The 14,920-nt window shown below is 53.8% G+C and overlaps 1 protein-coding gene and 1 pseudogene across 2 annotated transcripts; both read left to right on the forward strand.

The window, feature by feature from the left end:
• The first annotated feature begins 2,045 nt into the window (after nt 1–2,045).
• Nucleotides 2,046–2,612, forward strand: LOC103642546 (uncharacterized). The gene is made up of 2 exons (XM_020545788.1): nt 2,046–2,221; nt 2,406–2,612. Exons 1-2 carry the CDS (start codon nt 2,051–2,053, stop codon nt 2,610–2,612), a joined length of 378 nt encoding a protein of 125 aa, XP_020401377.1. The 5' UTR covers nt 2,046–2,050.
• Nucleotides 2,613–2,701: 89 nt separating this feature from the next.
• LOC109943035 (uncharacterized) lies at nt 2,702–3,336 on the forward strand (annotated as a pseudogene). Its single transcript, XR_002265640.1, has 3 exons — nt 2,702–2,810; nt 2,901–3,021; nt 3,054–3,336. The product of XR_002265640.1 is annotated as an uncharacterized protein (transcript).
• The last annotated feature ends 11,584 nt before the right edge of the window (nt 3,337–14,920 follow it).

A 14,920-nucleotide genomic window follows, 5' to 3' on the forward strand; every position in this document is an offset into this window, starting at 1 on the left:
GGATATGTCCAGTTTGTCGTGGCATATGTAATTGCAGCATATGCAGAACCAAGAAAGGATGGTTCTCTACTGGTTCTGCCTATAGGAAGGTATATCTAATAACATAATCTGATCTGCCTTCTTGGTTAGGGTTTGGGTGATGGAGTGATACTCGATCTGGCGGATTCGGATTTGATTTTCTCCTTGCCTTTTTGTGCAGCTTGATGGCTTGCCAGCGATGGTACAAGTCATCCTCTCCAATGACCCCACTGTGCAGCTTGAGGCCACTATGCGACAACTTACTTGTTAACTTGAGAGATCCTCAGAGACCAATTTGCAAGGTAGGTTTGGTTCATCAAGGTCTAGGGTATATCAGGAGTTTGTGTTCATTGCCAGTGAACAACAAAGTTTCCACCTTGGTTTGGCCTTCGCCATGAGGATATGATCCTTTCATTACAACAACTTGTAATTATTATTGATATGTACTCACGAGTTTTATTGTTGCTAAAAAGGTACAATCCTTTGTTTTATTTTAGAGCTTATCCTCAATCTACTGAACATATTCTCTATGGCTGCTAGCTGTTTTAGATGCCTATAGGATGCAAAATGCAAAATTTACCGATGCGCTGTGCTACACATTGCTCCATCCTCTCCTCACCTGTGAAGATATGCAGCAAAATGCAAAGGTGTGTCAAACCCATTTTTCATTTTCTCATCAATTATACCTATGATACTTTCATGTACTTCCATTCTTGTCAGTACTATATTCAGCCAAAAGAATAAAATAACTCAGCAGACATTTTTATTAACTTCAGTCGGAAGAAACACAAATGTTTAGTTTTGTGTCATTATCAATTGTGCTTGACAATTTGAATCACTTATTGATGAGTACATTGTTATTACAGCCTGACTGCAAAAGGATATGAACTCGTCTCCAATGGGATTGACAACCATTTAGTTTCGGTGAATCTCAAGAATAAGGTAAGATAAAGTGTGTTTCACATTCCTTGTTTTGTTATTTCTTTATACATATTCACAAAAGTTTTGTTATTTCTTTATACATATTCACAAAAGTTGTTATTTCTTTATACATTACTTGTCTCCAATGGGAGTGACATGTGACAAATTTTTTGAGGATATCAGCTGAGCTGATAATTGTTTAGGTAGCTTGAAGTTTTTGGTACCGCTCTTATGGCTGTCCTCAAAATTTAATATTCTATTTTTCTGATGGAAAATGTGTTCTAAACATACTGTATGGATGGGATGGGCTCAAGACATTTTTTGCCCTTGATCAGCCTCTGGCACTAAGCCCAGAAGATTGAACGTACTGGGCTGGGCAGTCCATATATCAGTAGGCCTTAGCTTGCTGGCTTGATCTCATGTGCCATCTGTTATTTCACCATAGGGAAATGGAAAATATTATTCATGTTTATGAATGCCAACACACCATGACTGACACTTCAATGAAGCTAGGAACACCCTATCCTAGCCTGGTGTTTTTCTTTTTTTTAAAAGAAAGTCAATGTCTCTTATGGCCTACTTAGAAGGGCAGACCTGATGTAGTGGTGAGAGCTGTCTCATTGAGTCACAAGGTCATGCGTTTCAAAGCGGCCTCTTCACATTTGCGGGGGAGGCTTGCCTCAGTTTGATCCCTTTTTCAGACTCTGGGAGTCTCCGGCACATGATCTGTCTTGCCGTCTTATGGCTACCTGTTGTCTGAATATGTTCTGATTCTTCATGTTGTCAGTTTTCTTATGGATGTTTCTCTTCCAGGCACTAACTCCTCACATGCAAAAACGGGCAGAAGGATCACCAACTCCAAAGTCTGGTAGAGTGCTAGGTCCTGCTTTGGGTGATCAGCAGCAGGGAACCTTTTCTGTTAACCTGTGGAAGGTTGCGTTTCACGACACATTCAACAGAATGTGCCCCCTCAGTGCTGGCGGACATGAGTGTGGCTGTTTACCAGTATTAGCAAAACAAGTATTTTTTAACATCCTTAGTTTCAAATAATAATCAGTTCTTTTTGTTACTCCAAGTATATTTCTGAACTTTGCGTGTTCATTATTAGGTGATGGAGCAGTGTGTAGCCCGTTTGGATGTTGCCATGTTCAATGCCATCCTTCGTGAATCAGCAAGTGAGATACCAACAGACCCTATATCTGACCCGATTGTTAACCCAAAAGTCCTACCAATTCCAGCTGGTGATCTAAGCTTTGGGTCAGGCGCGCAGCTGAAGAACTCTGTACGTGCCTAATTTACTCGTTTTTTATGCATTACGACCTGTTCCTTTTTTCTGTTGTAATTGTTATGTAGCTGTTTGTTAGGATGTAGCTTGCTAAGGAACAAAATTAGATACAAATACAGTTGAGTCTTGCTATTACACCTCACGCCAAACAACGAATTTATATGAAATAAAATGACTGTAGATTGGAAACTGGTCCAGATGGCTGACAGATAAGCTTGGTATAGATCATGATGATTCTGAGGACATAGGAGATGTTGAAGACGAAAGAAGAGCCGCAGCTGAAACGAAATCGTTTCAACTTCTCAATGAGCTAAGTGATCTCCTGATGCTCCCAAAGGACATGCTCCTTGAAAAATCTATCAGGAAAGAGGTCAGTGTTTGTGCATAGCAGCCGATAAACTACTACACTGCTTCCTCTTGTTACGTAACCATCAATTTCCATCGCGGTTAAACATTCTGATGTCTTTCTTAGGCTTGTCCCTCAATTGGCCTTCAGTTAGTGACTAGGATCCTGGGCAACTTCACCACAGATGAGTTTTGCCCTGATCCGGTTCTAAGCACGGTCTTAGAAGAGCTGAATTCCGAGGTTTGTTCCACTCGTTCTCTACTCCAGCCTTGCACACTACATCTTGCTGACAATGTCACTCAAATGCACTGATATACATATGCTATGCAGAGCTTGATGGAGCGTCACGCCAACAAAGACGCGACCAGTGTGTTTCCGTGCACCGCTGCCCCTATAGTGTACCGCACACCTTCAACGTTGGACGCGGCAGAGAGAGCAGCAGACATAGGAGGTGCGCGGCAGAGAGAGCAGCAGACATAGGAGGTGGCGCGAAGCTGGACAGGAAAGCCTCAATGGTGCAGAGGAGAGGGTACACCAGTGACGACAACCTTGACGACCTGGATTCTCCCCTCGCATCCCTAATCGACAGGAGCACCCCACCTTCTCCGTCGAACGGTTTCGCACACTTCAGTGCTCGGAGAGGAGTTTCCATGGAGAATACAAGATACACGCTCCTAAGAGAAGTACGGGGGCTGGAGCAACGGTGATGGATGATGATGAGCCTGTAAAACCTATAATCTCTTCTACAGCCACCCAAATGAGAGCAAACTTCGTTCCTCTGAGAAGACCTTTTGTTTTTGCATTCCCAGCTGAGGGACAGCGAAGTACTTGTATTATTACGAAATTTTTTCTTAGTATAACACATATTTATACATAAGTTATCAAGGTATTATGGGTATGTTTGGTTCGCTGCCTAACTTGCCACACTTTGTCTAACTTTTGTGTCTAAGGTTAGTTTATCAATTTGAACGACTAATCTTAGGCAAAGTGTGACACAGTTAGCCACGAACCAAACATGCCCTATACGTTTCCGTTGCAACGCACGGGCACTCACCTAGTTTTTATACTAAAAATCATTTTCTGCTTTACTTCTGAATATTTCTAATAATTCTGAACTGTGGACACAATTACCAGAGAGGTCGGGGTTGTTTTCGTTAATTCCAGGGCCTTCTTGTAATTATTTTCTAATAGGTATGTGTCGGGGACCATAATTAGGGGTACCCCCAAGACTCCTAAACTCGGCTGGTAAACACCATCAGCACAAGCTGCAAAGGCCTGATGGGCGCAATTCTGATCAAGGCCCCCCGTCCACTCAAGGGACACGATCTCGCCTCGCCCGAGCCCAGCCTCGAGCAGGAACAGTAGACCCAGGCAGATTCACGCCTCGCCCGAGGGCCTCCTCAAGCAACGGGCGCACCTCCGACTCGCCCGAGGCCTAGCCCGGGCAGGCTTCGCAGTGAAGCAACCTTGGCCAGATCGCCTCGCCAACCGACCGAATCGCAGGAGCATTCAATGCAAGGATCGCCTGACACCTTATCCTGACGCGCGTTTCTCAGTCGGCAGGGCTGAAGTGATCGCAGTCACTTCGCCCCTCCACTGACTGACCTGACAGGAAAACAGCGCCGTCTGCCCTCCTCCGACTGCTGTGCCACCCGACAGGGTGAGGCTGACAGCAGCCGAGTCCAGCCTCAGGCGCCATAGGAAGCTCCGCCTCGCCCGACCCCAGGGCTCGGCCCCCGCCTCTACCTCGGAAGATGGTCTCCGCCTCGCCCGACCCCAGGGCTCGGACTCAGCCTCGACCTCGGAGGAGTCACCGCCTCGTCCGACCTTGGGCTCGGACCGACCACGTTACAGGGGGGGTACATCATTACCCTACCCCTAGCTAGCTCAGGCTACGGGGAACAAGACCGGCGTCCCATCTGGCTCACCCCAGTAAACAAGTAATGATGATACCCCGCGTGCTCCCATGACGACGGCGGCTCTCAGCCCCCTACGGAAGCAAGGAGACGTCAGCAAGGTCCCATCAGCCCCGATAGTTGTGCTTCTACAAGGCTCAAGCGCTCTTTCGACGGCCACGACATCATATGCACAGGGCACTAACACCTCTCCGACAGCCACGTCGGCATGTACATAGGGCTCTGGCGCCTCTCTGCCGGACACGTTAGCACATTGCTACACCCCCTATTGTACACCTGGGCCCTCTCCTTACATCAATAAAAGGAAGGTCCAGGGCCCTCGTACGAGAGGGTGGCCGCGCGGGAGGACGGGCTGACGAGCAGGCTCTCCCCCCTCTCGCGAACGCTTGTAACCCCCTACTGCAAGCGCATCCGCCCTGGGCGTAGGATAACACGAGCCACGGTTCCCCCTTTTCCCCCTTGTGTTCTATCTCGCGCCGACCCATCTGGGCTGGGACACGCAACGACAATTTACTCGTCGGTCCAGGGACCCCCCGGGGTCGAAACGCCGACAGTTGGCGCGCCAGGTAGGGGAACTAAGAGCACCTAGAGGGGGGGGGGGTGAATAGGTGATCCTGTAAAACACTTGAAACTTAATCCACAAAACTTGATTAGGAGTTTGCACAATTAAGTCAAGTGGCTAGAGAGGAGAGCTTGCACAACACGATAACCACAAAGAGATCAAAACAGAGATGGCACAGTGGTTTATCCCGTGGTTCGGCCAAGTCCAACACTTGCCTACTCCATGTTGTGGCGTCCCAGCGGACGAGGGTTGCAATCAACCCCTTTCAAGCGGTCCAAAGACCCACTTGAATACCACGGTGTTTTGCTTTCACTTTACTATATCCCGCTTGCGAGGAATCTCCACAACTTGGAGCCTCTCGCCCTTACACTTTGATGTTCACAATGAAGCACGGAGTAAGGGGGGGATGAGCAACGCACACAAGACACGAAATCAGAGTACCAACACGCACACAAGTCACAACAAGAGCTCACAACACAACCCGGCGAGTTCACAACTCAAATGGAGCTCTAGTTGCTATAACAAAGAATCAAATGCGCGGAATCGAAATCTTGGTGCTTAGGAATGCTTAGATAATGCTTGGTATATTCCTCCATGCGCCTAGGGGTCCCTTTTATAGCCCCAAGGCAGCTAGGAGCCGTTGAGAGTATTTCAAGAAGGCAATTCTTGCCTTCTATCGCCTAGCGCACCGGACAGTCCGGTGCACCACCGGACACTGTCCAGTGCGGATCTCTTTCCTTATTTGGCGAAGCCGACCGTTGCAGTCTTGGAGCCGTTGGCGCACCGGACAGTCCGGTGCCCCATCCGACCGTTGGCACTTGCCACGCGTCGCGCGCGGATTCTACGGCCGACCGTTGGCCCAGCTGACTGTTGGCTCACCGGACAGTTCGGTGGTGCACCGGACTGTCGGGTGCACCATCGGACAGTCCGGTGATTTATAGTCGTACGTCGCCGATGATTTCTCGAGACCAGCAAGTTTGCCTGAGTCAGCCTGGCGCACCGGACACTGTCCGGTGCACCACCGGACAGTCCGGTGCACCCAGACTGAGCTGACTTCGGCTTGAACAAAGCCATCTTTAATTCCAACTTGATTTTTCCTGTTTTCAGCACTTAGACATAATACATTAGTCTCCAAAACAATATACTGAGTCTTAGAAACATACCTTCATACTTGATTTGTACTTTGTCCACCATTTATCACTTAGGCACTTGTGTTGGACACTAAATCACCAAAATACTTAGAGATGGCCCAAAGGCACATTTCCCTTATGTTGGAACTTGCTCTCAGCAGCAAGGAAGCCAACAAGGGTGAACGGTGGTGACAACAGGGTTACGTGCACGGGGGCAATAGCTCTGTTGATCTAGCCTCTCACGGGCACTGTGCGGGGGTATTTATAGGTAGCTGAGTGCCCAGCGCCTTGTGTTAAGGACGCATGTGCCCTCAGACACCTAGTTTATCCCCAGAATATTCCCATAAAGCAGGGTTACAAGCTGTAATTACAAGAATGCCTTTACAAACTAGGCCCGTAACACAAAGGCGGCCACGCGGGGCCCGTTACAATGGGCCAGATCACACGTGGGCCTTAGAGCAGGACGAGGCCGTGCTGCGGGGAGACGTCACTGCTGGCCTTCGTCTGGTGCTGAATGAAGCGAAGGGTGTCCCTGCCCGTTTTGTCTTTGACAGACCAGCGACTGCAGCGAAAGGGACGAGCGAAGGGTGGCGTCTTTGCCTTCGCCCCAACATTTGCCCTCCGAGGGACCAGTTCGACGAAGTCACCTGGTGCCGAAGACGTCGCTAGATGGCGGAGACGCTGCCCTCGCTCGAAGTGGTTCCGCGGGGGTTTTCGATGTGACCGTTGATGGACGGCGTACTGTTGGATTGCGGGTTTCCCGAAGCGCCACGTCCTATCGGATTGCGGGTTTCCCGAAGAGCCGCGCCCTGTCTATAAAAGGGGGGCGGGGGTCGGTGCCTTTTGAACTTTTCCTTCCGCGCTTCGCGAAAACCCTAGCCGCCCGCCGTCTTGCTGCTCACCTGCCCGCCGTCTTGCTGCTCGCCGGAGATCTGGCTCGAGTGAAGCAGACCGCCCGCCGCCGCCGACGGTACGTAGCAATGCCGTCCTCTTCTTCTTCCGCCGACACCACGCCGGCGGCGGCCGCCTCGTCTGAGGAGACGTTGAGTAGCTTGATGGTGGAGGAGTTGCGCGCCGGTGACTCTGTTGATTTTGGTGTGTCACGGATGACATCAGCCCGCGTTGAAGATATGCAGCGGTTGGGCTACTTTGGCGGCGGAGTTGCTCGTGCTCCGGGGACGGAGGAAGTCCCCGAGCCGGAGGGTGAGTTGGTCGTTTTCGAGGCGTTCTTCGCCGCCGGTCTCCGCTTGCCTGCGCATCGGTTTGTTGGCGAAGTCCTGCGTAGATTCAACGTTCAAATACATCAGCTGACACCGAATGCCATGGTGGCGCTGGCGAAGTATGTCTGGGCGACGACTTCGTACGGCGGACAGCCGTCGGTTGAGGTTTTTGCGAAGAATTATTGTTTGCATTGGCAGAAGAGGATGGTTGGGGACGGAGTCGCCCAGTTTGGGTCATGCACATTCACGCCGAAGACCGGCAAGACCACAATGCCAGTAGTGGAGTTGGTTCCGTGCGCCCGCAACAAGTGGGGCAATTGGAATGAATTTTGGTTTTACGTTGCTGAGGGTGCTGTCGAAGGCCATGAGGGACTCCCCGTGTCTGAGATGTGCTCTCATTATTACTCTGCGTATCCGCCCTTTGAAGTGGCAGAAGAGGATGCAGACGAAGGGGCCCTTCGGTGCGCCGCCGGTCAGAGCAGTGGGCGTGATTTAGTTGAAGAGTTCGTGGCGTACGGGGTCTGGCCCTTGGCGCACGGCTGGGCGTTGGGCGAAGTGTGCCCTCGCCAGATGCCTTTTCACGGAGGAAGGGTGGTGCGAAGTCCTGCCTTCGCACTGAATTTGCGAAACCGCGACCTGGCCGCCTTTGTGCGTGATGCGGAGGACCTGGCGGTGCGGCTCGTGGGACGTTACGTGCCGAGGACGGAAAGCCAGCGCAGCTTTGATATCCGCGGGTCAAATGATCGTTTGAACAGGGTCTTCGAATTAAATCAATTGCCGTACGACGGCTATCCCGGTCAAGACGAAGCGGACCGCCGTGGGAAGAAACCGGCGGTGGAGACTGGAGACGACCCTGCGCCGGCGGCCGCCCCTTCCTCGAAAAAGAGAAAATTAGGTACTGCGATGAGAGGACTTGGGGTGTCTGACAGTTTTGCTAGAGAATTGATGAGGACGTGTGCGGCCCCGCGGGGAAAGGATGTCTTCGCCCGAGCTCCGGGAGTCTTTAGCTCGGATGCTGAGGGTTACCGGGGGCTGCTGGCCTAGAAATGTTCCTATCCCCTGCGTGGCTGGGGAGGACTGTTTTACATCTCGTATGGTTCATCGGTGGAGAGTTTTTCCTTACGGGCGAAATATCGGTGCTGTTGTGTGGGCAGTGATGGACAAGGATCGCTAAGGTGCGGCGCAAAAACGCCAGGCGACTGTCCGGCTGCATGAAGCTAGGCCGAAGAGGCCGCGGGGGGCTCCGAAGGCTGCGGCCTCCGGCGGAGGCAAGCCGCCGCTGGCGGTGAAGGCGGGCGCCGCTGGCGGTGAAGGCGGGCGCCGCTGCACCTAGCAAGGCGCCGGAGGCGACGGCGGGCGCCAGAGTCTCCAAGTCAACGAGGGTGGTGCCGCCGGCCAGCGGAGTGGCGGAGGCTTCGAAGGCGGCCCAAGCGTTGCCGTTGTCGGGCAAACGTGTTGCCGACTTCGGCACCGATATTACTGTGGACGACTATCTTGGTGGTAAGTCGCTGGCCTATTATTGTTATTTATATTTTTTTTAATTTGTTGACGCGTTGCAGGGCCGGGCGAGGGCCAGCTTGCTATAGCTGCGCCTGGCGCGGCGATCGCGACGGCCGTCATGGTGCCGAAGGCGAGGGGCGAGGCGCTTGGCGCCGAAGGCGAGGTGTCGGCCCTCGTGTTGGTCAGGGACGAGGCGGGCGTGGCGACCCGCCGGCTGAAGGGAGTGACGGAGGCGCTGAGTCAGGCGACGGAGGCGCTGAGCCAGGTCCGCTGAGCTATGGTCTCTCCCCCCTTTCTTTTCTTTTTTTACGTCAATGGCCTTACGTGTGCTCTGCAGGTGGCTGACTTCGCCAGCCGTACTGCATCGGGGGCCCTCACGGCAGCTGTGTCTGCCGAAGTCGAGAGACTTCGGACACAACATGCTGACGCTGTCCGTGAGAAGTCGGCTTCCGACAGCAAGTGCCGTAAGCTGACGGACAGGGTGGCCGCCCTGGAGAGGGAGAAGGCCGACCTCCGGCGCCAGCTGGCGGCAGAGAGGAGGGAAGCCAACGAGGCCGCCGCCAAGGGGCAGGCTGCGCAGGCGGAGGCCAAGCTGGCGCGGGCGGAGGGCAATCTTGCCAAGGAGCTCGCCGAACATCTGCAAGAGCGGCTCACCGCCCTGGAGAGCCGCGCGAAGGAGGCCGAGGCCGCGATGCATGCGGAGGCCGAACGGACGCGCACGCAGCTTATGGATACATATCGTGAGCTGGGTGCGCGGACCGGTGACTTCGAGGTGCCGGACCGAGAGCCCGGGCTTCGCTGTCTGTAGTGGGTGCAGGAGGAGCTGCTGGAACTTCCAGCCGTTGCGGGGGGGTTGATGTCGTACGCCTCCCTGGTCACCTGCGAGGGGGCGATGAACGCTCTCTCCCGCGAAGGGTGCCGGCACTTTGAGGCCTTCGATCAGGCGGATGAAGAATTTGAGCGAGATATCTATAAGGTCGAAGACCCCATTGTGAAGGAATCCGCCGGGGCCCTTTATGACCGGATGTGGGGTCTGTATGGTCGTGAGGTGGTCAGGGAGCGGGCCGAGACTGCGAGGGCTCAGGTAACGTTGTTGTTTGTTTGGCGTTTGCTGTATGCAGGCTGTGCGTGTGTTTGCTGAATCTGTGTGTCTTGTCCTAGGCGGAGCGCGGCGAGCGGGTGGACGACTTCGGGGCTCTGAACAGCGCGCTGCCAGACCCGGAGCCGACCCTCGCGGAGGCTGTGACTGGGGTCGCCCTGGAGCCAACCCCGGAGACCGCAGCGATCGCGACGGCTGCCCCCACATCCGCTGTGGCCGGCGAAGACCTGCCCCCGAAGGTGGCCGAAGGCGCTCCTGATGCCCCCGCAGCTGCTGTGCCGAGTGCTGAAGATCCCGCGGCGGTGGCGGCGGAGCCAACGGCGGAGCCAACGGCGGAGGCTCCCGCAGCGTCAGGGCCTTCGCAGGTGGCGTAGTGGGTGTTTAGGGTTGGGGACTTTTTGGATGCTGTGCTGAATTTTGGTTGCTGCGCAGGTTCAAGGTTTTGGGTCTGCGCACGCAACCGCTACTACTGAGTTTTTGGCGGCTACGACCGCGGAAGGTGGGAATGAATATGGTGGGTCTGTATCTGAGTTTTTTGATTTTACTGACTCTAGGAGCTCGGTTGAGTGGACTGAGGAGTCGTCGGAGGAGGACTTGGATTATTTTGCGGCCTTGGACGTGGCTGCGGCGGAGGCTTCGCCACACGCCGCGGACGCGCCAGACGTGCCAGGTCCTAGGACCGGGCGCCGACGACGAAGGGCGGTTGCAAAACGTAGGGTTAGCACGGAGGAGGGGGCTCGGCTTCGTGTGAGTAGGGCTGGTCGTCAGGAACTGTTGTCTTTGCCGGCCGCTGCGAGTACAGGGGAAAGGGAACTGCGAAGTCTTTTTGCGGGTGAGGAGCTTAGGATAATGTTATTTAATTATAGAGAGATGGGACTTATTCCTAAGGTTGAGCCGATGTAGAGTGTGGTGCCCTCGCTTGTATATGTGTGGGTACGATGACGTTGTGCGCCCTCGCGTGCCTGTGCCTGCGAGGACGTTGTGTGCCCTTGTCTGGTATGGTTGGTTATGCTGTGCTGTTGTGATTATAGTCGTTCTTAGCACGGATGGTTTGATGCTATCGTTTCTGCTTTTGTTGTGCTAGTTCGGCTGCGCCCTTAGGCGGCTTCTGCGCGGAGTCTTTGCGATAGACTTCGGGTTTTTTCGCACTTGTTGTGCTTAGTCCGGCTGCACCCTTAGGCGACTTCTGCGCGGATAGTCTTCGCGATAGACATCGGATTTTGTCGCACTTGTTGTGCTTAGTCCGGCTGCACCCTTAGGCGACTTCTGCGCGGATAGTCTTCGCGATAGACATCGGATTTTTTCGCACTTGTTGTGCTTAGTCCGGCTGCACCCTTAGGCGACTTCTGCGCGGATAGTCTTCGCGATAGACATCGGATTTTTTCGCACTTGTTGTGCTTAGTCCGGCTGCACCCTTAGGCGACTTCTGCGCAGATAGTCTTCACGATAGACATCGGATTTTTTCGCACTTGTTGTGCTTAGTCCGGCTGCACCCTTAGGCGACTTCTGCGCGGATAGTCTTCGCGATAGACATCGGATTTTTTCGCACTTGTTGTGCTTAGTCCGGCTGCACCCTTAGGCGACTTCTGCGCGGATTTGTCGCACGCGATGGTGGCTAGCGCTTAGCCTCGCGATGACTTCGAATTGGTCGAATGTCGAAGACCGTTGTCGCGGTCTTTTTTCGACACATGTTTTTGCGGGGGATTTTTCTCACATATATTACATGGCTCCGCCTCGTTAAAAACCTCACCCCCCGGGAGGAAAAGAGTGCGGGCCGGTACAAGATTGTTTGCAGCGAATTACAAGGGCGAAATCAGCCCTAAATGGGTCAAACAAAAAATTTGTGAAGGTTGTCGATGTTCCAGGAGTGCTCCAGGTCCTCGCCGTTTGGCGTTGTGAGCCTGTAAGCGCTGGGGGAAGCTTTTGACTTGACTATGAAGGGGCCCTCCCACTTGGGCTCCAACTTGCCCTTGGACTCCGTCCGAGCTGTTCGGACGAGTACGATGTCCCCCTCGCTGAACTCCCTCGGGATGACTGCGCGGTCGCGCCATGCTTTGGTCTGGGCTTGGTATTTGCTTAGGGCCTGTAGGGCGAAGACCCGGTCTCCGTCAATGAGATCTTTTGAAGTTGGCTCGTCCACGTCGGGGACGGCTGACGGAACTGTACGCGGGGACCCATGCTTTATTTCTTGCAGGGTCATCGCCTCCGATCCGTATAGAAGGCGGAAAGGAGTGAACCCGGTCGCCCTGCACTCAGTTGTGTTTAGCGCCCAGACTGCCTCCGGTAATAAATCGGTCCATCTGCCTTTTTTTTCATCGAGGAGCATCTTTTTGACAGCTGTGAATATTTTCCCATTGGCACGCTCCACGACCCCGTTGGACTGCGGATGATAGACCGAAGCGAAGGCAAGCTTGGTGCCGATGGAGAAACAAAAATCCTTGAAATCTTGGCTGTCAAACTGCTTGCCGTTGTCAACTGTTAGCTCGGACGGTACTCCGAAGCGGCAAACGATGTTCTGCCAGAAGAATTTTTGGGTAGTCTTTGATGTGATCGTGGAAACAGCCCTCGCTTCAATCCATTTGGTGAAGTATTCGACGGCTACGAAGGCGAACTTAAGGTTCCCCTGAGCGGTGGGCAGGGGCCCGACGATGTCCAGGCCCCAGCGCTGGAGAGGCCATGTATGGGCAATCAGCTTTGTATATTGCGAGGGGTTGCCTGACCGAGGAGAGAACTTCTGGCAGGCTTCGCAGGACCTTGTGACCCGATTTGCGGCGCAGATCATTGCGGGCCAGTAAAACCCTTGTCGGATCACCTTGGCAGCCAGAGCCCTTGGCCCTGCGTGCGAGCCGCACGTGCCACTGTGGACTTCGCGTAGGATCTGCATGCCTTCGGTTTCGGTGACGCATTTAAGCATTGGCTGACTGACCCCTTTCTTGTATAATTGGCCCTCAATCAGTGCGAAGTCCCGGCTTCGATGTCTGAGGCGCTTTGCCTCACTGACGTCAGTTGGATGATAGTACCCCTGTAGGAACAGGGTTATCGGTGCCCGCCAGTCTTCGGTCATGATTAGGTTGACTATACGGTGGCCCTCGCTATCATTAGTTATTTGGAGCCCTTCGGGGCTTCGGACGGCGGGCGTGCCGATGGTGTGAAAGAACACGTCGGAGGGCAAGGGCTCGCCCCTGGCGGCAGCCTTGGCCAATGCGTCGGCCTCCTCGTTCTTGGCCCTATCCACATGCTGCAGGGTGAATCCCTTGAACTGTCTCTCGAGACTTCGGATAGCCGCGAGGTATTGCATGAGCGCGGGGTCCTTTGCTGCATAGTCTTTCTCGATCTGGCCGGCAACTATCTTGGAGTCTGTCTTGATGATACATGTGGTGACTCCGAGGGTCCTTAGCTTGCGGAGGCCGAGGATAACCGCTTCATACTCTGCGATGTTGTTTGTGCATCTGTCGGACTCCAGAGCGAAGCTGAGGCGTGCTGCATATCTGTGTTTGACTCCGGTTGGTGAGGTGACGATTGCAGCGACGCCTGCCCCCGCATGGCACCATGCACCGTCGCAATGGATGGTCCAGACTTTTTCTGTGGACGGGTCCGGCTGTGCTATTGGCCTAGTCCAGTCGACGACGAAGTCTGCCAGGACTTGCGACTTGATGGCTGTCCTGGGCTCGAAGCTGATGTGGTAGCTGGAGAGTTCGGCTGCCCACTTGGCAATCCTCACCGATGCCTCCGGGTTTCTGAATAGTTCGCCGAGCCCTCTGTCAGAGGTGACTCGGACCTTGAATGCTTCAAAGTAATGGCGCAGTTTGCGCGAGGACATGACAACTGCGTAGGCGATCTTCTCCAGCTCTGTCATGTTGCATTTGGACGGTGTCAGGACTTCGGAGACATAGTAAATAGGGCACTGTCTGACTGTGCCTTCAACAGTCTGCTCCTGCACTAGTGCCGCGCTGACCGCGTGCGGCGAAGCCGCGATATAGAGCAATAGGGGGAGCGAGGAGTCGGGGCTTGTGAGGATGGCCAGCTCCGATAAGTACTGTTTTAATGAGGCGAAGGCCGCTGCTTGCTCCGGCCCCCAAGCGAAGTCTTTCGCACCGCGAAGTGTTTTGAGGAAGGGGAGACTTCGCTCGGCGGACCTGGAGATGAATCTGTTGAGAGCGGCCAATCTGCCTGTCAGACGCTGGACGTCCCTGACGGACTGCGGAGGCGACATGTCGACGATGGCCTGGATCTTGGTTGGGTTGGCCTCGATGCCGCGGTGTGACACCAGGTAACCCAATATTTTGCCCTGGCGAACACCGAAGACGCACTTTTCCGGGTTCAGGCGGAGTCGTGCATCTCGCATGTTCGCGAATGTCTCGGCGAGGTCGGCGAGGTGGTCCTCCTTATTCTTGCTGGCGACGACGATGTCGTCCACATATGTAAATATGTTTCTACCGACCTGCCCTTCGAGTACTGTTCTGGTGAGTCTGGAGAAAGTGGACCCCGCATTCTTGAGTCCCTCCGGCATCCTGATGAAGCAATAAGTGCCGAAGGGTGTTATAAAGCTGGTGCTAGCCTTGTCTTCCTCCTTCATGTATATCTGGTGATAGCCGGAGAAGCAGTCGAGGAGTGACATGACCTCGCATCCGGCCGCGCTATCGACTATTTTGTCGATCCGCGGCAACGGGAAATTGTCCTTCGGGCAGGCCTTATTGAGACTGGTGAAGTCTATGCACATTCGCCATTTCCCGCTTTTTTTCTGCACCATTACGACATTGGAGAGCCACGTGGGGTAAGCCACTGGCTCGATGAATTTAGCTTCTAGGAGGCGGTGCACTTCCGCCTTGGCGGCCTCTGTCTTTTCGTCGGACATTTTGCGGAGCCTTTGCTTTTTTGGTCGCACCGAAGGGTCAATTCCCAAGCTGTGCTCAATTATGGATC

Source organism: Zea mays, chromosome 10, assembly GCF_902167145.1.
Source record: "Zea mays cultivar B73 chromosome 10, Zm-B73-REFERENCE-NAM-5.0, whole genome shotgun sequence".
Taxonomy (NCBI): Eukaryota; Viridiplantae; Streptophyta; class Magnoliopsida; order Poales; family Poaceae; genus Zea; species Zea mays.

What these genes read in the sequence shown, in the direction of transcription:
- LOC103642546 (XM_020545788.1), top strand. Translation starts at nt 2,051, where the DNA reads ATGGAGCAGTGTGTAGCCCGTTTGGATGTTGCCATGTTCAATGCCATC. An exon ending in GCGCGCAGCTGAAGAACTCT is followed by an intron (nt 2,222 to 2,405) that starts GTACGTGCCTAA and finishes AAATGACTGTAG; the next exon opens with ATTGGAAACTGGTCCAGATG.